At 51.5% G+C, this 22,348-nt stretch overlaps 1 protein-coding gene across 1 annotated transcript in view; it reads right to left on the bottom strand.

Annotated features, from left to right (window-relative positions):
* Nucleotides 1-22,348, bottom strand: part of SLIT3 (slit guidance ligand 3) — a 588,228-nt gene that overhangs the window by 58,833 nt on the left and 507,047 nt on the right. Inside the window, exons 15-20 of the mRNA XM_004737643.2 lie at nt 19,466-19,616; nt 18,415-18,489; nt 11,422-11,565; nt 10,347-10,490; nt 7,590-7,753; nt 6,383-6,515 (exon numbers count right to left, since the gene is read on the bottom strand). Of these exons, the coding sequence (XP_004737700.2) occupies nt 6,383-6,515; nt 7,590-7,753; nt 10,347-10,490; nt 11,422-11,565; nt 18,415-18,489; nt 19,466-19,616 (811 nt within the window). The remainder of the gene's footprint in view (nt 1-6,382; nt 6,516-7,589; nt 7,754-10,346; nt 10,491-11,421; nt 11,566-18,414; nt 18,490-19,465; nt 19,617-22,348) is intronic.

Here is a 22,348-nt window from a genome sequence, read left to right as displayed (position 1 = left end):
ACTGCCCACTAGCCTAGAAGTATCCCCTACCGAAGCCATCTGCTGAGGGCTTCTCTGTGCCAAGGCCTGTGCCTGGACTCCTAAGTGCTGCTCTGCCCAGAGCCAGCTGCCCTCCAGCTGGCTGCAGGCAATCTCTGTCCCTCTCCTTGGGCCAGATAAAGGCAAGGATATAGCCAGTTGCTCTCTAAAGTGCTCCGGGGAACCGCCCAGCGCGGGTGGGTGGGGGAAGGCGGCAAGTACATGAAGAAAGCAGCAGCTGGCATTATTAGACAAGGCACAGCTGTCAGGATGGCCCCAGTTGGAACCAGATAGGCACCTCTAGCACCATGGCAGGGGTGCTGGGTTTGCCTTCTCCCTGCTGCAATGCAGGTGGCAGGTGATGTTCATGGCATCTCAAGGAGACACATGACTGCCTCCTGCAAATCATCAATGAGCCAGGCCAGGGGAGAGAGCACATGCAGACCCAGGCCTCTGCCCATGGGAGTAGCTGAGTGGCTAAAGAATGGGCCTTGGGGTCGGACCGCCCTGGGCTCAGGTCGATGCTCTGCTGCTTCCTGGGAGTGTGATCTCAAGAAATTCTTCAACCTTCGTGGGCCTCAGTGACCTCCTCTGCAAGATGAGAGTAACGATACCTGCCTTGTACGATTCCTGGGAGGATTAAATGAGATCACAAAAGGAAACAATCGACCACCGCGGCGCCTGGCACACAGTACACGCTCGGATTGCTGGCTGTGGCCGATCGCAGCTGGACAGACACATCTTCCCTTGCTTTCCTAAAGGCTGGGGTGGGCAGAAAGGCCTGCACTCCTCCCTATCCCTGCGCATGTACGTCCCTGCCATGCCTCTGTGCTTGTCACTTCCTACATTGCTCTGCCCCTTCTCTAGCACATACCTCCATCGCCCTAGACTTGAGCTGCTGGCCGTGCCCCAGACCCCCATCCTCTGACCTTCTGGAGCTAACCAGTGCCAGGCCAGGTCATCCCCCCTCTTTCTAGCAGCGCATTCTCCTCATCTCCCCCTGCCATACACAGTCTCACAGAGCTGTGTCTCAGCCTGTGCCCTGATGGTTAAGCCCCAAACCCTTTCAAGCCTCCTATCAGTACTGTGGATGTGGGGTTACTGTGAGCCTGCTTCCCCCATGTCTCCAGCCTCCACACCCCAGCAGAAATCCCCTCTTCTCACAATGGTGCCTGGGGGAGATATGTCATCCTTCCCTTCTCCTCTCCTTGGGATGTTAGTGGTGGGACAACAAATCCATGCTTACAGTCCTCACATGAAATCAGTTTGAAAATTTCCTGGATTTTAAGCAGGAGAGGATGGCAGGGGATGGGGGGATGGAGAGGGTATGGTTTGCTGACACTAGATTCTCATTCTCCTCTTTAGCCTTCAGGAAGATGTGGACTCGCAGGTTTGTTTCCAGAATCAGGAAGGTCTGATGTTAATAAACATTCCCTTAAATGCAAGCAAAGAGATTTTTTAGGTTTTAGTTCTTCTGGAATGGCAAGCCTGAATCCATGAGGCTCATGGCCCAGTGAGAACAGAACTCTTCTGAAGCTGACGACAGCCTACCTTTGCAGACTGAATTTGTGTCACCTTCCTTGGGGGGCAGGGGCTGACATGTCTGCTTCTGCCCTGCTGTCAGTAAGCTTTTGCAGGCTTGCTTCTAAATCAGGACCTTAGTGTCCCCCTCCAGAGGGGGTCTGGATTGCTTGCAGGGTCATGTGTAATTACTTGAATGGTTCTTAAATGGTGTGGTCTACGGGCTACTGGGGCTCCTCTAGACTTTTTCAGGGCTCTGGGAGACTAGAACTACTTTTTTGATAACAATTAAAACACTGTTTTCCATTTGCATGGGTCAGCGAAGTCACCTGCACCTCAGTATGAGTCGCAGCTGTGGCACCACGTGGTAACAGGGGGCATTATTCTTCCCCTCTAAGGACATGCAGGTGAGAAAAAAAAAAAAAACCAGTTTCATTTAATCATGTCGTCTGTGAAGCCACGAAAAATTATTAATTGCACTGAAGATCAACCCTTGAACACACATCTTTTTACTATTCTGTGTGGCAAAATGGGAAACATGCACAAAGCATTTCGGCATTGGTTTTCTGGAGAAAAAGCTGTGGTGTCATGGAGTTACCAGCTCAACTAGCCATTTTTAAACTTATCTTCCATAAAGCATTTCTGCTTTGAAGAATGGCCAGCAAACAGGTCACTCCAGGATGGGTATTTAGTTGGCAATGTGTCAAAAGTAAATACTGGAAGCCTGTCACTTCCAGGAAAACCACTAATAATACTTATTGGCAGTGATAAAATTCAAGCTTGCTTCCAAGTGAAAATTCAAAGTTTAGAAAACTTGTAACTGCCACACTGAGCAGTCTCCCTCCTTTCCTGGGAGGCTTTTCTGAGGGGGTCTGTGGTGATGTTACTGACTATGACTTTCTTGATACTGTGTGATGCAATGTGCCAACCTCAGAAATTTCTGCATAACTCAGTGAACCAGTATCTTCCAAATGACCTGTGCACACTGTTACACGATCATTCATGGGGGAAAGCGCCATTCAAGTAACATAGGACAGAAAGTCCACTGACACAGCTTTGGGTTTCACACAACAACTAGCCTTTACGAAACTACCCCATGTGATATCAAAGAATGTTCACAATTATTTGGAAGGGCTATGAAAATGCTCCCTTTTCCAACTACATGACTACGTGAAGCCAGATTTGCTGCTTGCACTTGACCCAAACCATCATGTTATGACACAGGGAATGCTGAAGTGGTTATAAAAATCCAGTTGCCTGAGGACGTGAACAGACATTTCTGCAAAGAAGACATCCAGATGGCCAACAGACACATGAAGAAGTGCTCCACATCACTCGGCATCAGGGAAATACAAATCAAAACCACAATGAGATACCACCTCACACCAGTCAGAATGGCTAAAATTAACAAGTCAGGAAATGACAGATGCTGGCGAGGATGAGGAGAAAGGGGAACCCTCATACACTGTTGGTGGGAATGCAAGCTGGGGCAACCACTCTGGAGAACAGCATGGAAGTTCCTCAAAAAGTTGAAAATAGAGCTACCCCATGACCCAGCAATTGCACTACTGGGTATTTACCCTAAAGATACAAATGTAGTGATCTGAAGGGGCATGTGCACCTGAATGTTTATAGCAGCAATGTCCACAGTAGCCAAACTATGGAAAGAACCTAGATGTCTATCAACAGATGAATGGATAAAGAAGTGGTATATATACACAATGGAATACTATGTAGCCATCAAAAGAAATGAAATCTTGCCATTTGTGATGATGTGGATGGAACTAGAGGGTGTTATTCTGAGCAAAATAAATTAATCAGAGAAAGACAATTATCATATGATCTCCTTGATATGAGGAAGTTGAGATGCAATGTGGGCGTCTGGGGGTAGGAAAAGAATAAATGAAACAAGATAGGATCGGGAGGGAGACAAATCATAAGAGACTCTTACTGTCACAAAACAAACTGAGGGTTGCCGGTGGGGAGGGGGGTAGGGAGAGGGTGGTGGGGTTATGGACATTGGGGAAGGTATGTGCTATGGTGAGTGCTGTGAACTGTGTAAACCTGGTGATTCACAGACCTGTACTCCTGAGGCTAATAATATGTTATATGTTAGTAAAAAATTTAAAAATTTTAAAAATTAAAAAAAAATCCAGTTGCCTTCTACCACATTTGTAAAAATGTCCCTTTTCTCAATTAAATTTCTTTTGGTTTGTTTTCCACAGAACTTTGCTGTTTATATAAACATGCAATGAGAAATTGTTATTTTTAAATGGATTAATAAGTATATTTAAAAAAAATCCTTAGTAGTTGTTTCCAATATGGTAAATGTCATAACCACATAAACGGAAGTAAGAGTCCTCATCGGCTTTTGAAAAATACCTAAAGGGGTCCTGAGACCCCCAAATTTAAGAACTTTCTGGGGTAGGGGACAAGAGCATGGCATGTGGGATCAGACCAAGCTGTCTTCTGATCCTGACTGACTGCTTACAGGGGATGAGGCTTAGGGAGTGGCTCTTAGTTCTCAGCACTGAGAGAGAGCTGGGGGATGGCATGCTGACCTCAGGGACTGCTTGTACCTGCCAGGGCGAGAGCCGCAGGTCTCAGGTGGCCCCTCATCCAAGAAGAGAGCAGGCCTGACAGGGAAAAACTCACTTCCCGTCAGTGTGGTACCACCTCGCTGGTGCCTGTGGTAGGAAGCACTCCTCCTCCCTTTGGAGAAATGCTGTGGACCTTTTTTCTCTGCTTCTCAATGAATTAAACCTAATATTGTTTTGTACATTGGCAGCTCTGCCTGAGACCACTAATGATGCCTAAGGGAGCTGGAAACCAGCACTGGATCCAAACACTGAATCTGGTCCTTGAACCGAAGGCTCCAAGCCACTGCTTTCTGGGCCTGTTGACTTGTACTTTTTCCAGCATCAGTTTCCCTGCACTCCTTCCTCAGAAACCCTCCCCAGATCCTCCTACTTCCTTCCCTCCAGGAAATAGTCTGCGCTCAGAGGTGAAGGCCGCCATCTTGGGTGTGCTTTGGAAACCAGCCTGGCCGAGGGGGCTGCCATCATTTCCAAAGCAGGAAGCTGTGTTTCCCCAAGCCCAGGAGTTGAGTTTATCATTACAGCCAATTATCTTTGTTATTTCCATCTCTATTTCATGAGCTTTGGGGAAAAGCATCCACAGGTCTGTTTTCATGGCATTCTTTTCCTCTTTGGCATGTGTCACTTGGCACTCAGTTGGCCTAGGAAGGAGGCGAGTACCTGGGTCATTTCTGCGGCCCCCACCCCACGGCACTGGGGGAGGGACGGGTCTGGGGCTGGCGGCACTACATGGTAGTGCTCGTGCTGACCTCTAGCAGCACAACCAGAGCCTGAACGCAGGGTTGTTGTGGATGTTTCAGTGACTGTCAAGACCTAGCGATCTTCCTCCCTCCCCATCTCTCTCTCTTTTCTTTCTTTCCTCCCTCCCTGCCCGCACCCATCCTATCCTTCCCTTCCCCTTCCCCCTTCCCCCTTCCCTTTCCTTTCCTTTCTTGGCATGGGCAGCCCAGGTCACCGTCTCCCTGAGTGTTGGGGGATGTCGGGAGCCACAATATACATCGAGGCATTGACCTGCTATCCTATGTCACTGTCCTACTCTGGATCCCCCGGGGAAGCACAGGCAGAGCCAATCACAGAACAGTCCCTGCTGGTGTCCGGGTCACTTCTGCCACTTGTGTCCGAGGGCAGGGTGCATGCTAAGCTGCCTCAGAGGAAGGGGCATGTCCGGGGTCTGGGACACGGTGTGCACTTGTGATATGGGTGGGGAGTGGCAGGCAAGTGTGTCTTCCCGCGCTGGCACTCTGGGTCCTGGTCACACCTGACCCGGCTCTGCCATAACCCATAGCAGCTGCCGTGGGGCATGTGGGGCGCCCCTCCCCCCCACTGCCCTGGCCCTTCGTGCTTCATCTCCATAGGGAAGCTTTCTCTGATTCTCTGATCTCCACACCCAAAGGAAGTGTCTTTCCTCTAGGATGTCACAGTGACCTTGTCCTCTCTTTTGTGGCACCGTGATAGCTGTCACCTCGCACACGCTGCTGAGATGGCTGAGCATACGTCAACCTTCCACAGTGAAGTGGGGGTCCCACATGGGTGGGGGTCTCCCCAGTGTGAGCAGAGGACACACCAGGCTCTCAACAGACAGGTGCTGAGTGAATGAGTGGCCAAATGGAAGCCGGAACACGGCGTGTGTGGTCTGGGCTCCTGGCCACTTGAGATACACCTCCCTGCCTCCGGACCGGCTGAGCTCTCCACGGGGCGGAAAGACAGCTTCCTCCACAACGTGAAGAGTGCTTCAGGAAGGGAATGAGACCTCTTTTGTGTAAGTGGGAGTTTCTGGGGCAGGAACAGCTCCGAGGAATTCATGTGGGGAGCTCGGGCTGTGGAGTCAGATGGCTCCTGGGTGGAGCACGAGCAAGACCCAGGGCTAAGATCTCATCTGTGACGTGGGGGGCTGTAAGGGGGGCACGGATCATGTTGGTAGAAGTGCTCTGGAAGCCACAGTGCCTGCTGGGCAATGTTCTTACTATTAACCCCGGGCTGTTTCTGGTGTCAGACTGAGACTGCTGGGGAACCTGGAAGGTAGAGCGCAGAGCAGGGGTTTTGGGGTGATCTAGAAAACAAGACGGTAACCTTCTCAGGGCCTGATGGTTGTCACCTGTCAGGCAGGGGCACTGGGGAGGAGGCTCTGAGGCCACTGTGCTGGGGTCCCCTCAAGGAAGGGCACCCCAGGCAGTCATGCCGGAGACCTTAGAGATGGAGTACGGTGAATGCTGGCGGTGGTGGGATTCGAGGGTGGGGGTACTTACAGTTCGGTCACGTCTTTGGGAATGCCTTTGGGGAGGGCGTGCAGTCCCCTGTTGCTGCAGCGAACCACTGTCTCCACGCAGGCGCACTGCTCCGGGCAGTGTGGGCCCAGCTGGCAGCTGCTCTCGTCATTGCCTGTGGAGGATTCTAGCATGAGCACGGGGTACACTAACTTCTCGTGGGGGGGGGGTGAGCAAGGCCAGGCGCCAAGGACCAAGCCGTCTTCAGGAAAGGGAAGCCCTCCACTCGGAGCCCAAACCAGAAATAAGAAGCCTTGCTAATCTCCATGGGCAAAGGGGAAAGAACGTATGCCTGGGTTGGGGAAAAGGGCACCCTCTGCTGCCACACTCAATGTTACCTGAAGACTTTAAAAACTTGATTAACCAGAGAATTAGAGAGGGAAGAGGTTACCGAATCAGGGATAAGCCAAATTGACTGAAGGAGCTGCCCAGGGTAGGTGGACAGCCCTGTCTACTACCTCTTTCTCCTCCCTTTCTCCACTCCTTCCAAGGACACAGTCCCTCTGGGGTGGTGAATGTGTCCCCAGCCCCCATTATACCTTAACCTTAGTTAATCTACTAACCAGTTAATTTGTCTTTAGATAAGCTATAGCTGACCAAGTACAAATTGTGCTGGCTTGAATTTATGTTAATATGCCCTTGGGAATCCTGGCACTCAAAGCCTTGGACCTCCAGGTATTCATACCCCCCCCCCCCACCCAGCCAGTGACAGAAATTTCCCAGGAGCTCCTCTTGAAGTCTGTTTCTCAGGGTATATGAGCCTCATGACACAGACCGGAGAACTGAGGGCCAGGGCTCTCATGCACAGTTGTGTAGGTTGCGTACTACACTAGGGTGCCTCATCATCTATTGGGCTGTGGATGAGATAGATTAAGACATTAGTACAAGAGTATTCTTATAGCCATAAAGTGTCTTGTTTTAAAAAATCAGTGTACTATGATAATTTTCTGACAAAAGTAAAGAGACCCCTTTTAGAAAGAGACCCTTTTTCTTAATTTGCATGAGGGAGACATATGGCTAGCCCCATCCCTGCAGAGCTCTTCAAAGCCACAGCTGCATGCCAGAGGGTGCCAGAATCGTGTCAGATCTCAGGGGGTCCTGACTGTTAAGTTCCCTGCTGCATCTCTCTTCTCTTATATGCTTCTTGGCTTCTCAGGTACTGCTCTTCTGCCCTGCCCAGCCTCCTCACCTTCACAGGTAAAGTCCTGGATGGCCACATCCTGGATGGGGATCTCCTTGAGGAAGAATGGCTTTTGGCACCGGGGGTTCCCGCTCACGACCCGCCGCTTCCTCAACCATTTGCCAAGCCAGGCCAGGTGGCAGTTGCAGTTGAAAGGGTTGGACAGGAGGTTTCTGGGAAGAAAGAAGGGGCCTCTCTGAGTGGTTAGGACCCACTCTTCTACCGTGGAAGCTGATCTTGGGATCCAGGGCTGCAATCCTGGAGCCCAGCTCTCCAGGGAGGCCTGCTCTGGGTTCCGGGGAAGGAGGGAGGAGGTCCGGGAAAGGAAATGCAGACTCTCTTCTAGAATCCTGAGGCGATCTTTGCAAGGCTCTCGCTCTGGACCTCTGAGGACGACAGGACCGTGGTCTCCTGCCACACCCTCCCTTCTCCGCTGAGCTCCAGCTGTGGACTGTCTTTAGCCCCTCAGCACATTCTCTTACACTTAGCGCCCCCACCGGCGCTGGTCCCCCGCCTGGCATGACTCTCTCTACTGTCTGCCTGGCTGCCTCCTTGCTCTCCTCCTTCAGTCCTGGCTTACACGGAAATGAGGCGTTGCATCTGCCCCATGTGGCTGGCACAGCGCCCACAGAGCGCATACTGGCCTCCCTCCTTAGACTCTCGGCTCCCCCAGTGTGGGCATCAGACCTGTCTGTCCATCCTGTGTTGCCGGGGTCCTGCCCGGTACTAGCACGGCCACTGTGTATGTATCTGGGGAATGCGGTGACTGGCTTGGTGGAGGGCCAAGAGGAGAGCAGCTGTGGGCGGGTGAGTGTTGCTAGAGGACTGGGTCTAGGCTCAGCACTCCATGAGCCTGAGGATGGACGGGGCATTATTCTCATCTCATGCAGGAAGGAAGTAAGGCTTAGGGAGGTTACCTAAGAGGCTAGACAGCCCTGAGTGGCTATGGTAAGACAGGACAAATTAAGAGCTTGGCAGTCAGACAGCCTGAGTTTGAATTCTGACACTGATGTGCTCCAGCTGTGCCAAGTCAGGCAAGTTTCTTCTCGTGTCAAAGCTGGTTCCCCTGATGTGTTGTGACTCTACCTCTCTGGGCATCTTGTGTGTCTCTGGATTCTCAGTGCGGAGACACACAGGAGGGGTGAAAAGTGGGCTCAAATAAACCAACCTGCTGGTGCCAGTTCCTAGCCCCCTGCCCCACCCCCGTCTTGCCGTCATTCATTCATTCCATTCATGCCCTCATTCTCCAGGTATATGATGGGCACTCAGTGCCAGGCACACATACAGGCATGGTGGACATAGCAGTGCACAGAAGAGCCGCACATCCCTGTCCTTCTGGAACTCCCATTCCAGCTGATGGGAGGTGGACAGCACGGATCAGCAAGGCAAAGGTTGGTTGTATGGTCAACTAAGAAATGGTCCACGCTGCAGAGGTCAGCACAGCTGGGCTGAGGAGCTGGAGGGGATGGCACGGGGGCAGAATAGGGTGAGGTAACCTTGAGCAAAGACTGGAAGGAGGCCAGGGGAAGGCGCTTCCAGGTAGTGGGAGTGGATCTAGGGCATGGGGGCCAGTGAGGAGACTTGCGGGGGCGGCGCTGGCCTGGAGGGAGGTTAGGAGGGACCAGATGGTGTGGGTCCTTCAGGACATTTATAATTTGGCTTTTATTCCCAGTGAGGTGGGATACAGGAATAAGAAGCAGCAATAGGAGATGCAACCAAAAGCCTTCTCTTCTATCTTTCAAAGAGTCACTGGGAAGGAGAGAGAGAAGGATGAACCAGCAACTAAGGTTAATGCAGCCTGTGGAAATACTATGTGCAATCATAAATGCTGAGTAGTGTCTATATGTCAGACCTCTCCTGTCCATTTTACAACTACAGATTCAATCCTCATAACAATCATACTAACAGATTCAATCCTCATAACAATCCTATGAGATGGATTACACAGAAGGAACAATTGAAACACACAGAGAGGAAGTAACTCTTCTAAGGCCACACAGCTAGTAAGAGATAAAGCCAGGGTTTGAACCCAGGAAATTTGCTCTAGATCCCATCACTTTACTATTCTAAAGCCCGCTTTGCCAATACAGTGAATTATCTGGGCAGGAGCACTCGTTTAGGTGTCCAGAAGGCTAGATTCTAATTCTGGTTCTGACACACATTTAAGCAGCCAGTGACATCATTTAAAACCCTGTCAGACCATGTCACCGGCCTGCTTAAAACTTGCAGTGGCTTCCTGACATGCTTTAGATGGAGACCAAAATAGTCCACGGCAAACCTGTAACCTGGCCCTAGCCTCCCTCCTGCCTTGCCTCATACCTCATCCTCCCTTACTCTGTGCTATAACCATGTTGGACCATGCTCTGTCTCGTACATCTGCTCTGCAGTGATCCACCACAGGGCCTCTGCACATGTTCTTCTGATAGAAAGAAATGCACTTCCCATTCTGTTGAACAACCTAACACCCACTCACCTTCCAGAACACGACTCCAGTGTTCTTTGACAAAGTCTATGTTGGGTTTTGCTATTACTGTGGACCTCTGTTCTGTGATCATTCACTATGCTATAAGCTCCAGCAAGGAGGGACCATGTCTGTGAATCCTCAGCACCAAATGGTGCCTGGCACAGAGAGGGAGCCCAGCAAATGGTTATTAAGTTGACAAATGGGTAGGTGACCTTGGCCAAACATAGCAGGGAGCTGCCAGGGGAGAGGTGTGCAGGAGAGGAGCCCAGAGTCAGTGTGCAGTGCAGGTACAGGGGACTTACATGGTAGACAGGGAGACAAGGGTGGTGAAGGCGCCAGGGGTGATGGTGGTGATCCGATTGTCATAGAGGGACAGCAGCCTCACTGAACTCAGGCCAGCAAACGTGTCATTGCTCACACAGTTGATCAGGTTACTCCTCAGCATCCTGCAAAGAGAGGGGTAGAGATGAGGGAACACAGGCATGATCTTCTCCCCATCGAGCCACAGGGTGTGTGTGTGTGTAGGTGGGATGCTTTCCCCAACTGCAGGCCCAGACCAGTCGTGATGCTGAGGCTTGTTCTGTGATAGCAGGGTGTGGGGTCCCGCTGCAGCCCCCCATGAATGTGTGCGTACACTCTTGCCTGTGAGTGCTTTACGTAAATGTGCATGTCATGAGTGCATACATGTGCACATGTATGTTGTGTGGTGGTCAGGGTCTGCCTGTATATTTCTGTGAGGAGAAAGGAGAATCAAGGTGCGGCTGGGGAGGACGCCTGGGTGGCTTAGTAGGTTAAGCCTCTGCCTTTGGCTCAGGTCATGATCCCAGGGTCCTGGGATGGAGCCCCACATCGGGCTCTCTGCTCAGCAGGGAGCCTGCTTCCCTCCAACCCCCGCCTGCCTCTCTGCCTACTTGTGATCTCTGTCAAATAAATAAATAAAATCTTTTTTAATAAAAAGGGTGTGGCTGTGGGCCATCAGCTTGTGTGTGTGTGTGCTTGTGTGCACACGCTTGTTTGTGTCTGTGCTTATCTGCATGCTGCTTGTGAGTGTGTCACATTTAGGCATATGTGTCTGTGTCTAAGTGGGTAAGTGTGTGTGTGCCTCTCTCAGCACATTTCTGGCATGAATCTGTCTATGTGCACACCTCAAGGCAAGGACTTTTTGGGGTGTGTGGGCTGGGGAGCCGAACATGCTAAATTCTTGCCCATCAAGGGCTGGCAAATATCCAGCGCCTCTCTGGTTCCAGGAAGGGAGGGGCTCAGCTTGTCGGGACAGGACCCAGGCCCAGGGGCTGCCCGCCCCAGCCTCAGAGTCCCCCACCGGTCCCTTGCCCTCCCATCTCCTTGCAAGCCTTGGCCCAGGCTCCAGGCGCTCACAGAGTCTTGAGGCTGCTGAGTCCCTGGAACATGCGTCCGTGTAGCGTTTCCAGCTGGTTCCCGGTCAGCATCAGTTCCTGCACACCGGCCGCTCCATCGAAGGCACCCTCTCTCACCTCTTTGATCTTATTGTTACTCAGGTTTCTAGAAAGAGGGGATAGAGTGGGTCAGGATGCAGGGAGGGAATCACGGGCCCTGCAGTCAGAGGGGACCCTCAGGTGCCCCTGGACTGAGAACTGGATGGTGGGGCTTCCTGATGTCTGGTCTACAGCACCTGTGGCTGTGGAGGGACCCCAGTCCTGCACGGTTGGAGCTTGCATGTCAAACAGGTCGCATGCAGCCGTAAGTCTTTTCAGGGTGATCCTTTTTTCTAAAGCTCGGGGATGAGCACATTTAAGAGGATGAGTCTCAAGCTGATTTTCTCCTTTCATCAGAAACTCTCGCCTAGCAGTGCTTCTCAAGTGGAAGGCAGGAAAAAAATATAAAATGTGCCCTCTGCGGGGGTGGGATGTTTGTAGAACTTCTAGCTTCTAGCTCTACAGTTGAGATCCTTCATATAAATGGACACTTTCTAGTTACTACTTTCTGAGTACTTATCACGCAATGGGTTCCATGTGAGGGGTCTGGCCCACAGAATCACGTCAAACCCTTCAAACAACACCTATCAGAAGAGTATTATGCGTATTATCATTGCTTCATTTTATGATGAGGTGACTGAGGTTCAGAGAGTTTAAGTAACTTGCTTGGTGTCACACAGCTCATAGAACTGGGGTTGAGGCCAGGCTTTCTGGTGCATCAAAAGTCCGCCAGGGGGCGCCCTCTTTCCTAAGTAAATATTCCTTTGGTTGTGTGGATACACGGTACCCTTCTGTTACTGCTTTGTGGGATTCAGGGCTTGGGATATTGTATTTTCTAACAGCATGGTCTCACCAAGACATGGGGCCATCCTTTCCAAGTCTGCCCGAGCTCTGAGGAGGCCTCTCCCCTCATGCCTGATCACCACACGTCAGGCCTCTTGTGAACTCCTGCAGGCTCCCCAGGGCTGCGCGTTCCCCAGGGCGCTCCTTGGCAAGGGGCCTCCGTGGACCACCCAAACGGTCGGGCCTGAAATGCATCCCAGGCGGGACGGATGCAGTGGAGAGCGATGGTGTTTACACAAACTGGAGGAAGAATCCAGTCTCAGGAGCAAAGAGCCTGTCCATGCCTTGCACAAGCAATGGTGTTCTGTGAATGGTGAAATCTGGTGGTGTAGACGGAGCCTGCTAACCCTCTAAGCACACTGAGGATGTCAGGACCCAGGGCTCACCAGAGATGGATAGGCTGGCCCACGGTCGTGCTGGGAATGAGAGAGGTGAGGACACGGCTCCAGGTCACGGTCCATGACCCCACCCCACAGAGCCCCTGGTGCTTTTGCTTCCCTCACGCACCCATGCGCAGCTCTGGGCTCACCCACGGCAATCCCAGGGGGTGAGGCCTCCCTCGGGAACTGGCTCAGAGCCAGTGACTGGACAGGAACCCATGAGCTCAACATCAGCTTGTTGCCTCCTTCCCAGACAGGGCACGGCCTGCAAGGCAATGGCAGTGCCCACGCCTGTGTGCAGGTACAGAGGAAACAGCTGGAGCCCCGTCGGCACCCTCAGCGCTCCTGTCTGGCCCTGCTCCCCTCTGTGCTCCGTCCTGCTGAGGAAACAAGAGCAGTACTCCTCAGTGCCCTCCCCCCAGGTCTGAGAGGGGTGGGAGACTCTCTCACTGGACTTCTGCCTCCCCTCCCCCCCACTTCCTGGCTGTCCTTAAACTCAGCCTTTTCTTTTCTTTTCTTTCTTTTTAAAAAATAAATCCTGGTAGTCCTGGTCTGGGAATAACCCAGGAATGAAGGTAGCGCACAGGGGAGACTGCAAATTACCCCCAAATTAGACACAAGAGGAGAGATAAAGGCTCCCCCAGTAGCTGTAACTCATACGAACGCCGGAGGAGAAGGATTTTGCTCCAGAGAGTTAGGCTCCGTGGGGAATTAAAGTCCACAGGACGGGCAATGAAGATGAGTTAAAGCAACCATGAAGGGGGAGCACTCCCATTTCCTGACATCTGTTTCTTCAAATGAGCAAAATTAACATCACATTACTGTAAGGTTTGTGAATTGGATTTCCTCAGGCTGGGAGAATGGAAAACATACGGAGAACAAAAGGGGAGGGGATAGAATTTTCTAGAAGACCAGGCTGTGGCTGGCTCTCCATTCATCAAAGCGCTGCTCAAAACTACAGGCAGCTTGGGGCAAGCACGCCACACACAAAACGAGAGCATCCGGCTTCTGTAGGAATTCTATCTTACTCTCAGAGTACTATCTTCCTGAAGACACCCAGATCCCAGGGACCACAAAATGTGAAGCCAGGACCACTTGGGCTGGTGGCCTTTCCTCAGTTTCATATCTATGAACACACCGGAAAGAATACAGTTTCATCTTGGCTTTGCCTCTGATGAGGATGGAATCTTACATTGAAAGGGCCCAGCCTTGGAGACTCCCACGTAGGTTCAGGAGAAAGTTCAGAAGGGCAGTGTCCTGATAAACCCAGTGTGTCCCCACTGCCTCTGCTGGCTGTCCTGAGAAACAATGAGGCCCCTGCAGGCTGGGGATTTGTCTGGCTTCCCCTGGAAAGCCCGAGTTTGAGAAGGCAAGCCTGGGCCTCTTCTAGCCCATGGCTTGTAAGACAGCCCATGCACTCTGGCAGCAGGGAGGCATATGTAATCCTGTTTCAAGCCCAGTCCCAGAAGAAAGGGTAGTAGGGAGAGAGCTAAGTGGATTTTGTTCTAGAAACTGAGGATACTGGGTCATCCTGGAGCACACACTCTGCATGCTGTCAGGGCAAGGGAGGTCCTGTCTACCCTTTTGATGAACGTCTCCCCGGCCAAGGTGGAAATTCTATTTCAAGCTGGGGTTGAAAGCTCAAATGTCCATAGGGCCCAGGCTGGTGACTTAATGCAGGAAGCAGGTCCAGGGGGATAGCCAGTCCACAAGCCCAGTGACCAAAAAAGTACTTGTCCTTACTTAGTGGGGCAGCTGCTCCTCATTTTAACTCAGCTGGAGACATTTGGCCCTGTTCTGCTAGGTCTTCTGCTTTTCTGAGAGATCCCAGAAATTTGGATTTTTTTTTTTTCCCGTGAACACTCCTGATTTTTAAAGGTGGGCAACAAATTCTTACTAAAAACACAACTACTGCCAACAAATGTGCCTGCATGTACCTGATTTTGGCTAGAGGGCTGCCGGGTTTCTGCCTGTGGCTGAGATCCTCCTTCCGTGTAAGGACTGACCTAGAAGTCTGCCTGAGAGGCCATGACCACAGTCTGAATGTGACGTCATTTGAAAAGTCGTCCCAATAATCCTTTTGGGTAATGGCTTATATATTTTTTCTTTGGCAGGGGTGGAGGGAGGACATCCCTTAGTACACATGATATTCTTGGAGATCTCATTGTTCCAACAAGACACGTCACAGTCCTTGAGGAAGCTCAGCAGACTTGGCTTTAACCTTACTCTGAGCCAGCTGGCCCACTACCTCTATAGGGATGTGGGGACAGCGACGGGTCCCAGTTAAGACCCTTTACTTAACAAAAAGAGCTGCCATCAGGTTATTTTAAATACGTGGTTGCAGCCGGTGGCCTTTGGGACCAGATCTGTTCCTTCGGCACTTGCCTGGTTGGCTAGTGCAATGAATATGAACTTATGCCCACACATGTGCACACACACGGGAGTACTGCCTTCAGATAGTGCACGCATTCCCCAGATGCCAGCCCATCGGCACTGTTACCACTCCTGGCTCTGCTGCTTGACTTTTAACCTTGGATAAGTTACTTAACTTTCTGTGTTTCAGCTTCCTTATTTGTAAAATGAAACAATCTCAAAGCTTTTTTGTTTTTCTTGCGAAGAGTTACATGAATTAATATCAGTACAGTCTGGCACGGAGTGAAGCGTCTCGTAACTGTTAGTGTTTATCTATTTCTATTACTATTATTATTGCCATGCACCGAGTTCCTTTCCACATCTGTGCTACACTCTGGCTCTTGGAAGTATCTGAACTTGCAACTCCTGTTTTAAATATATAGCTAGCCACCCTGGTCACTCAACCCAGATGTACTCCTCTGTCTTCCTGCACCTTACCATCCCAGGTCCAAGGTCAGAGGCACGTCTTTCAACAACCTCTTCACACTTATTTCTGATCCTCATCATAACTTACAAGGAAGGTAGATTTCTTTCTACCATGCACAACTGTAACTAAGGCTCAGCAAGGTTAAGGGTATTCCTGGGGTGACACAGCAGGAGGGAGATTAAGCTGAACTCAGAACAAATGCAGGTTAGGCCTGCACCTGGATTTCTGGCTGCTACGGGGAATGTCTGGCAGCCCAGACCTTCGAGTTCCAGCACAGCAAACAGTGGGACAAACCCAGCGACCTTTGCTTCTTTCGGCGAGAACCAGGTCTGTGTTTTGCCGCAGTCCCCACCACTCTCTTGTGGCTTGGATGCTGAGGCTGGGAGTTGGGGGTCACTGAGCATCGTGTTCGTGCGGTTGTTTTTCTCGATGCACAGAAATGGTTCTCTATTCTCCCATCCATGTCACAAGGGGGAAGACAAGAGAGAGATTCCAAGTGTGTGAATCTCATCTCACACGGGAGGTTAATGTCTCTCCAAGGAAGCAAAGACTACTTCATCCTGTTTACTATATCGTTGTGTACTTGGGCAGCCTCACTCATTTTAATACCTGCCTTCTAGGCAGGGCAGTTTCTCTGCTGAGGTTTAAAACAGTACGCCTTTCTCAGGTTTGAATGAAACACGACATTTCCTTGCAGGAGATGGAGGATATCTGTGCTGGGCCTCCGAAGCTTGACCCTACAGACAACCACAGTCCTCACCAGGACCTACATGTGTCCTTCTCTCCTCTGTGCCTTCAGAGTGCTCCTCTCCTGCTCGCAGTTACAGAGCAATCACTGAGGCCACAGCAAAGGCGGTGGCTGTGGGCGGGGAGGTAGGGAGGTGCAGCACAGGGCAGGGGAAGGTCTTTCTCCTTCTGGTCTGCAGGAGGCTGACGGGTCGAAGAGTGGAGCACATGAAAAAGGTTTATCATCAGTTCTCATTATTCACGTAGTTATAGTCTGAAAAGTCCTGGGAAAACTGAATTAGGGAATGCCAAACCACAGCTCCTAGGAGAAATGCAAGGTTATGTTCCTGTGAGCCTCTGCTCACAACACTGTCATCCGCTGATCAGTACATAACCTTGCCTGACGGGTGCTTCTGCTTGTCGACATCTTATTTTATACATGTGGCTGATTTACTGACATTGCGCTCACGGCCCATAGCACCAGTCCTCGTGTCTGAACAAAGCTAAGTAATGCATGTGTTTTCTCCACGAGGTCGATCACGACCTTCCTATGCTTCGGAAGGCTAGACGCCGCAGTATGTGTCCAAATCATCAACAAAACGCATAAACATGCAAAAAGATGTTGCACCAAATATGCTGTGAAAAGCACACTAGTTTACAGTCTGAGAGCTGAAACAAGAAATCAGAGCACGGCCTTGTTCGGTATCAGCTGAGAACAGGCGTGCAGGACAACTCAAACTCCCCACTGTTTTGTCCATGTCTACAAATGAGCACAAAAGCACCATGACTATTGATTCTGAGATGACAAAGAAGTTTCAGCGAGTAAGTGAATTAGCAACTATGGGATTTGTGAATGATGAGGCTTGATTTGTATTTCCTTTGTTCCAGAGGCAAACCCAATGCTGGGGCCAGGAGGTGTGGAATCTGGGGTGGGAGCAGGGAGAGGGGCCGAGGAGAAGGGAATCAGAGGGTAGAGAGCTTGTACGGGTACCTCCACGAGGGTCCCTGGGAAGGGAAGATGAGCGGAAGCAAGCCTCACTGGACACTGCTGTGATTACAGATGAACCCCAGTGTGAGTGCCAGCCCCGGCGTTTATTGGCGTGTGGCTTTAAAGAAGCCTTGCCAGCTACATCCCCCATACAAAGGGCAATGTGAGGCCAGCACTGGGCAGGTGTACAAGGACGACATGAGATGATGTGCATGAGGCAGGGAATGTGGCCTCTGGCCCGGGACAAATGCTCCCTTAGCTCAGCCACATGATTCTTGTTTGGCCCAAACTCGGAGGCAGGGAGAGGGTTATGTGGATGGGCAACTCTGGCATTGGAGAAGCCAATGCAAGCATGTAGGCCCTCTGCCTGAGGTCAGGCTCAGGTCAGGGCCAAGGACACTTGGGCTGAAGCCCCATGTGCAAGACGGCTAGCACTTCTGCTCCAGTGTGCCTCCCTGATGCCTCTAGAAACCATCTAAAAACAGAACATTTGTCACCTTGTGAAAAGTCCTAAGTGCATTGGCCCCTAGACTCTTGGGTCCCATTGCTGGTTCACCTGACTTACCTCTTGCCACCCCTTAGGGTAGAAGCTGGAAGTGGAGGATCAGGACGAGCAAAGGGCGCCTGGACTGAGTATTGGGGTTAGTGCTGAATGGACACTCTGCACAATATGTGGCAATTTAAAAGCAGTGAAGTTTTGGGGCGCCTCAGGGGCTCAGTCAGTTAAGCATCTGCTTTTATGACTCGGGTCATGGTCTCAGGGTCCTGGGCTCGAGCACCGCATCTCCCCTCCCTCTGCTTCTCCCCTCCCTCTGCTTCTCCCATCCCTCTGCTCCTCCTCCCTTTCCCCTCTTACCACTCCTGCTTTTTCTTGCTCTTTCTCTCTCAAGTAAGTAAAATCTTTATTAAAAAAGCAAAACAAAACCCAAAACAGTGAAGTTTCATTTGGGTCTGTCTCTGCATGGCTATGCCTTACTGTCCTGCTTCCAAATACATGCCTGCAGCGGGGGCAGGAAGAGACTGGGAGGGGTTGGAGCAGAGGGTGAGGGAGTCACCGGGGCCCTGGCCTTCTGCTCTAGTCAGCAGCACAGACCCTGGCCAGGCCTGGAGGCTGCTGCCAGGTGCTGGAGGCTGACTTACATTTTCCGCAGGTTGGGCAGCTTCCTGAAGATACCAGTGGCCTCGAGAACGGATATCTCATTGTCGTTCAGTCGCCTACACGGGAAACAAGCAGACGAGGTGGTGGGTTAGCCGGGGGGGGGGCGGGGCGTCCCCTCCGCCGCCCTCCATGGAACCCTCCCCAGCTCCCCCATGGCTTGACCTAAGTAGCCGCCTGGCCCTCACATTCAGCCAAGGTCAGTGGAGCCAGGGAAAACTCAGGGAGAGCAGCACGAGGGCCCAGGAGGCTGTGCCTGGCCGTGTGCTTCTGTGATGTGTCCGGTGGAAGGGAACGCTAGCACGAGCACCGCTGATCAGGAAGGCTGCCATCGTCCATGCAGGGCTCACTCCCTGCAGGAGTCAAGGTGAATTCCGTGCTTGCATTCTCTTGCTTGATCTTCTTAAACCCCTAGGAGGCAGGCACCTTCCCCCCCATTTTACAGTGAAGCATCGGACACTGAAGTCTGAGAAGCACCTTGCCCAGACAGAAGAAGGTGAAGATAACGGGAGCCAGATGTGGGTCCGACCATCCCGCACGTGCCACGCCCTCACCCCTACCGCGCTGTAGCTCTTTAGCTCTCCCACTTCTGCACAAACGAGCACACCCTTCCAGTTACGAGAGTAACCGGAGGCTCAGATACACCTCATCGTTCCAGCATCTTCTCAACTTTGACAACTATTTGCCAAGCATCTTTCAGTTACGTGATAAACTTCGTTAAGGACCTGGAGGGACTGTCTGCTTTGCGCAGTGTGGAAGCCGATGGGCAGAGCACCGTGCCTGGCTCACAGTGGGTGTTCAGAAAATGTCTGTAGAATGAACTAATGGTCTTTACTTTCGAGGAAGCAGTTTCAGGCAGTGGTCAGTAGGGGGTGCCTGGGTGTGCATCCTCTGCTGAGGACGTGGAGGATGGCCAAGGAGCACTCGGGGGACTGAGCTGGGAGGGGGCTGCCTCCCAGAGACGCGGCTCTGGCTGGCTTAGGGTGACAGGGTGCTTGGGGCCGTGTAGGGAGTTCCGGCCCAGGTAGTACTTACAGATCGGTGACGTATTCGGGGAGGTGGCTTGGGATGCGGGCCAGCTTCTGGTTGGAGCAGTCCACGATGGTACCCTCGCAGCGGCACTTCTCGGGGCACACGAGGTCCATGAAGCACTCACTGCTGAACCTGCTGCGGTAATCCTCTGAGCCTGGGCGGGGCCAAAGAGGGCAGTCAGGATCACCCGGGGGCCCCGGCCTGGGCCGAGATTATGGGTAGTGCAATTGGGAGACACGTGGTGGTGATGGTGGGGGGTGTCCCAGGCATAGACACAGCATTGTCTTCATTTGTGACCACCCTCCCACTGTCCATTTGGCCTTTGTCCCTCATTGAGTCCTCTGGGAAGCCAGGCTCAAGCTCTGTGGGCTCTTAAGCTTTTGTGGGTCATGAACCTCTTTGAGAAGCTGATGCAAATTTATGTTCTCAGAGAAATGCTCCTAGGTGCACATGTGCAGAATTTGGGCTACAATTTGAGGTGGAGAGTACTTAGTTCTGATGCCCATCATTTGGGGACCCTCTAAACGTTCATGAAAATCCCAAATGAAGAGATTTTTGATGGCATTTTGATGGGGGCTGTGTCGGGGGGGTGGGGACGAGGTCAGGGAAGGGGGTCACAAACTCAGTTCTCCTCAAGCAGCTGATGAAATAACAAAGGAGACCCAGCATATGGAGGTCAACGACCACTGACCCCAGGTCTCAGCACTGGGAGAACAATAATGAGGGCTGCGGACCTGGGACGTTGGAGCCCAGGGCCCTAAATGCGTGGGAATCCTGCCTGAGGATCCTCTTTAAAATCAGTAATAGCAATATATTCACACTTAAAAACCGTCAAGACAAGCACAACTCTTGGGAGGGTCCAAGTGATTTGTCCCATCTCTGAGAATAAGGTTGGTTTAACTACAGTGAAAGAAGCCAGTTCTGATGAGCTAAGAGTGGTTGGAATGAAGATTTATTTATTTATTTATTTATTTATTTATTTTTTTATGCCATCAAATCTCTCCTGAGATCACACAGTAACAGCAAGAAGATCAGCAAGTGACGTCTCAGGATAGGCCCCGGGTGCTGCTTTACTGATTAGAAATGATCCCTCGGCACCCGGGCACACCTTGTGAGACCAGCAGGCTCAGCGGCGGTCACTGGGGAAGCCCTGGTTTTTCCCAGCTGACAGGGGTCAACGGTTCATTAGCACCGTGCTAGGCACAGAAACCCAGGCTTGGTCCACGTTTGTCCGGTTGTGTAAGCAGGCGTTGCTCGCACTCCGGCTGTCCTGTATGTGAATGTGCCCAGAGTGTTTTGGAGAACGTGAACATCACGGGGTTGCTTAAGGGCTTGAGGCGGACCTTGGTGATCTGATCCGCGGAAGGGCCAGTGTGGGCCGCTAGCAGTGCAGAAACTTTAGCAGTCGTGGGCTTGTCCAGGCTCTGGCACTTACTAGCCTCCGCCCCTCCACGTGGGAAATGGGGGTCTTGGACTTGCCCCCGCCTCGTGGGGATGGTTGTGCAAATGCAAGGAAGAGCGTGACAGTGGAGAGGCTCTGGGGAAGGGAAAAGAACTGCATGGACATTTGTGATCCTATTACTGTTATTTTCCAGAACCTAGTAGAACATTTGGCCTATCGGAGGCCACTAAAACATCCGTGTAACTAGTGATCATAGCTGACTTTTACGGAGCATGGAGCACGAGCCGGGCACTATTCTTCAAAATTCAGATGGGGGAACCCATTTAGTCCTTGTAACACTCTGAGATTATTCTGACTCCATTTTACAGATGAGAAGACTGGGGCCCTTGGTACACCACAGAGGGACGAACCCAGGCAGGCAGATACCAGGGCCTGTGTGACCAATACAGTGCTTTCCTGCAAATGTGCGGGATTTTTGACAAAACCTTCATCCCGGTCTTTCTAGGACTGATTATAGAGTCCAACTTGGCAGAGGGAGATGGAACAGCGCTTTCCTGCAGGGGGCAGTGGGAGGTAGGAAGCAGCCATCTTCCACGCTCATGGCTTCTCCCCCCTCACCTCATCAATTTACGCTAATTCCTGATAGCTGATGAACTTGGTGGTCTCTGATTCTGAAGTGAGACCTTCTCCTGAAGATGGGATCGGAGGCCTGGACCTGTCTCCTTTCCCTCTTTGCCCGTTCCCCACCCCCTTCCTTCATCCCAACTGCCACCCCCAGGCTTGTGTGAGCGAAATCTGTGCACGTATCCCCGCAGTTCTTTGGGCTGCTTCCTAATCCAATGCATTATGCAAATCTCTTGCCCTTGGCTTGCCAGCATCCATCCCACTGAATAACTCTGACCTGGGCCATCTTCCTCCAGACACATCAGCGTGCGGAGTCCTGGGTGAGTTTCATTTTGCAAACTCTGCTAAATGAATGACAATCCTCTCTTGTCCCCTGCCGGTGGCTCTACATGGTGATGGCATGGACGGACACTTCGTACGCAGGCATGATATTTTTCCTTTAGAAGGCACCTACAATGGAATCCTCACAAAGTAGAGGAACCCTGAGCGCCGATCAAATTTTGCCTTTGGAAGACAGGAGGGAGCACGGTTTGTTCTTCAACAGAGCGAGCCTGAAGATGTACACTGGCTGGGCTGTGGCCAGGGACTGCGGCCGATTAAATGCGTTTTCATTTTAATCAAGGTGAGAGCGTCTGTAGTTAGCAGGAATCGCTCTCTGTAGTATAGTTAGATTATAACTGGTGGACCTCTGCGATGGAACCGCTGACCCATTTTAATGAAATGATTTTGCAATTAGATTCGATGGACTAATATGTTCTTTCCAACATTTCCCCCCTGCTGTTTTTGTTATTGCCCTGCTTTGTCATAACGAGGGGGTCGGAGTGTGGTATTTTATAGGCGTGGGAGCCAGAAATGTTAAT

The sequence above is a fragment of the Mustela putorius genome, unplaced genomic scaffold (assembly GCF_011764305.1).
Source record: "Mustela putorius furo isolate JIRA1106 unplaced genomic scaffold, ASM1176430v1.1 tig00000145_pilon_pilon_pilon, whole genome shotgun sequence".
Taxonomy (NCBI): domain Eukaryota; kingdom Metazoa; phylum Chordata; class Mammalia; order Carnivora; family Mustelidae; genus Mustela; species Mustela putorius.
Note: the sequence above shows the minus strand (reverse complement) of the source record. Positions and strands in the feature narration are given on the sequence as shown.